Below are 2,579 nucleotides of genomic sequence, written 5' to 3'. Positions count from 1 at the left end.
CCACATAGCCGGAATGAAGGTGCTTCCAAGTGAAGAGGCCTCCCTGAATAATGGTATCATTCAGATTCATTGCAAGAGAGTACCAGCGAGTCGGGGGCTAGATGTCTGTCTCCCAGCTCATTTCATGCTGGCTGATAACCGAGTTGAGAGCTTGTGGGTGATCTAATGTGAGCACAAGATTTAAAACTGGTAGTTTTGGGGGAGAAAAGAAAGAGTGAAATACACATGAATATTAAGGGGGACTCATGTTCCATTCTAGGCCCAGTTGGAGAGGGGGGAAATCTGCTTCATAAGATTGGAGGCAAAAACCGCATCAGGGGAGATGCAGGTTTAGTCACAGCAGGGTGAAGGAAGTGGACAGAGGAGAGTCACTGAAGTGGTCCCAGAGGTTCAAAAATGGAAATGGAGCACACAGGCCAGTCAGGGTCTGGGCAGCCTGCCCTGTGTTAGCAGGTGCAAGGGATTGGCGGTGGTTGTAAGGAGTGGGTGTGTGTAGGGCAGGGAGTTGTGTAGATACACAGCCATACACTTGGAGTTGTTTAGATAGACACAGATCTCTTGTGAAGAGGAAGTTACTAATCCACATTCATTTAGAACTTTAATAGCTGCTGAAATAGAGAAATAATTTTGCTCCTATTACTATTCTGTCATTTGGAGCATTTCCTCCCAAGCAGATTGGTGTGTGCACTTGAAATGTGAAACTGCTTCTCTTTTTAATTAGTGTATGTAGTGTGTGCACGGTGTCTGGGCCAGAGCATGTGTGAAGACCAGAAGACAGTCGTCAGTTCTCTCCTCTCATACTGTGTGTTCCAGGGATAGAAGTCGGTCACAGACTTGCACATTCCCCACTGGGCCATCTTACTGGCCCCTGCTTTTAATTATACAAATAATAAATGTTTTTGAAGAAATTTTTTGAAAACTTTGGACCACCTGTTTATCTCACACCCCTTAACAGCCCTGAGTTTGTTCGTATTTTTAACTTTTGCTTAGTTAATGGGCAAAAGTATCCCGAGTATTTCTTAAAATTTCAAGTAAATCTTTGTGTTTTGAAAGATTTCTTGTTGGTGGACTTTAAAGTGTTCAATCCCTTCCCTGTAGGCTCCAGAGTCCTATAAGAATGTGACAGACGTCGTGAATACCTGCCACGATGCTGGGATCAGCAAGAAGGCCATTAAGCTGAGACCAATTGCAGTTATTAAAGGATAGAGCCAAGCCCAGCAGAGCCTTGAAGTGCCATGGACTGAAACGCTTAAGACGTCAGACTCAAGATCCAGAGTACACAGCTCTTGGCTGTGCACACCACAGTGACTGGCGGAGAGGCTGCTGTTTCAGGAGCCAGGGTTGTAAAACAGCCTTCCAGGAGACATGTCTCCATTTGGAGCAGGCAAATGAGCCTCTTCCTCCTTTGTCCCAGATTTTTGGGAAAATCTACTAGGGTGTAGGGAAGAGTCAAAATGTTGCCTTACTCGGTCATACAAGTCTGTAATCACCAGAGTGAACTTTTCTAGCCCAATAGGTATCATGACAAATGTTCTATTAAATATGGTTTGTGAATGTTTCCTTTCTTCTACTGTGTCGGTTTGTGTCCATCTGTGGACCTCCTCACCCGGCAAAAGCTTAGACTCCCTTCTCTCATAGGAGCACCAAGCACCCAAGGTGTTATAATCAGATGCTGGATAAGTGCATAGTGGGGTGTGCTGAGGAGCAGGAGCCAAAGAGAAGAGGCAGAGAACCTACAGCATGCTTTCAGCAGATTCTGACCGCTTCGAGCAATGCTTTGACGCTGACAGCAAAGAGCTCCCAGGTGACCCCACGCTTACATCTATTTAATTACTATAAAAACGTTAAATGGCTCAGAGGTTAAGAGCACTGGCTGCTCTTCCAGAGGCCCTGAGTTCAATTCCCAGCAACCACATGGTGGCTCACAGCCATCTGTAGTGAGATCCAGTGCCCTCTTCTGACATAAGTTCCAGTGGAAAGTCCCAGGATACTGGAGATGCGGAAATGTGCAACACTCACCAATAAAAGCTGCAGGCTCTGAGTGGACCTGGGCTAAGAGAGACCAACCAACTGTGTTGCAGGCAGCAGCTGGAAGGCAGTACTTCTGTCTTAGCTTGAGTTACCTGTGCTGTGAAGAGACACCACGACCACAGCAACTCATAAGGAAAACATTTAATTGGGGCGGCTCACATAGTTTCAGGAGTTCAGTCCATTTATCATGGTAGGGAGCATGGTAGTGTGCAGGCAGACATGATGCTGGTGACATGACCAGAAGGCAAAAGTAAGTAACTGGGTGGTATCCTAATAGTACTAAAGAGATTGTGGGGTCAATTACATTCAAACTACCAAGCTTGTTGGAGCTCAGATGGCGTCTTGATGCTACCCAGACACCCACATGGGACTGAAGAGTTTGCTCTGCTGGGTTTCAGTCTTGATTTGGTCTGGTTTGTCCCTGTTACGGTCCTATTCTTCTCTTTTAGAAAAGGAATGTTTACTCTTTGCCATTGCATGTTCGAAGTGTATAAAGAGTGCCTTGAGACCCCGAAGAGATGACTTTTTAACAGTGGTTAAAAAAAAAA

At 45.6% G+C, this 2,579-nt stretch overlaps 1 protein-coding gene across 1 annotated transcript in view; it reads left to right on the top strand.

Moving 5' to 3' along the window:
* Window positions 1–1,559, top strand: part of Rtcb (RNA 2',3'-cyclic phosphate and 5'-OH ligase) — a 20,073-nt gene extending 18,514 nt beyond the window's left edge. The window contains exon 12 of the mRNA XM_005358259.3: window positions 1,099–1,559. Coding sequence (XP_005358316.1) covers window positions 1,099–1,206 — 108 coding nt within the window. The 3' untranslated portion in view covers window positions 1,207–1,559. The remainder of the gene's footprint in view (window positions 1–1,098) is intronic.
* Window positions 1,560–2,579: the final 1,020 nt, after the last annotated feature.

The sequence above is a fragment of the Microtus ochrogaster genome, chromosome 24 (genome assembly GCF_000317375.1).
Source record: "Microtus ochrogaster isolate Prairie Vole_2 chromosome 24, MicOch1.0, whole genome shotgun sequence".
NCBI classification, from domain to species: domain Eukaryota; kingdom Metazoa; phylum Chordata; class Mammalia; order Rodentia; family Cricetidae; genus Microtus; species Microtus ochrogaster.
Note: the sequence above shows the minus strand (reverse complement) of the source record. Positions and strands in the feature narration are given on the sequence as shown.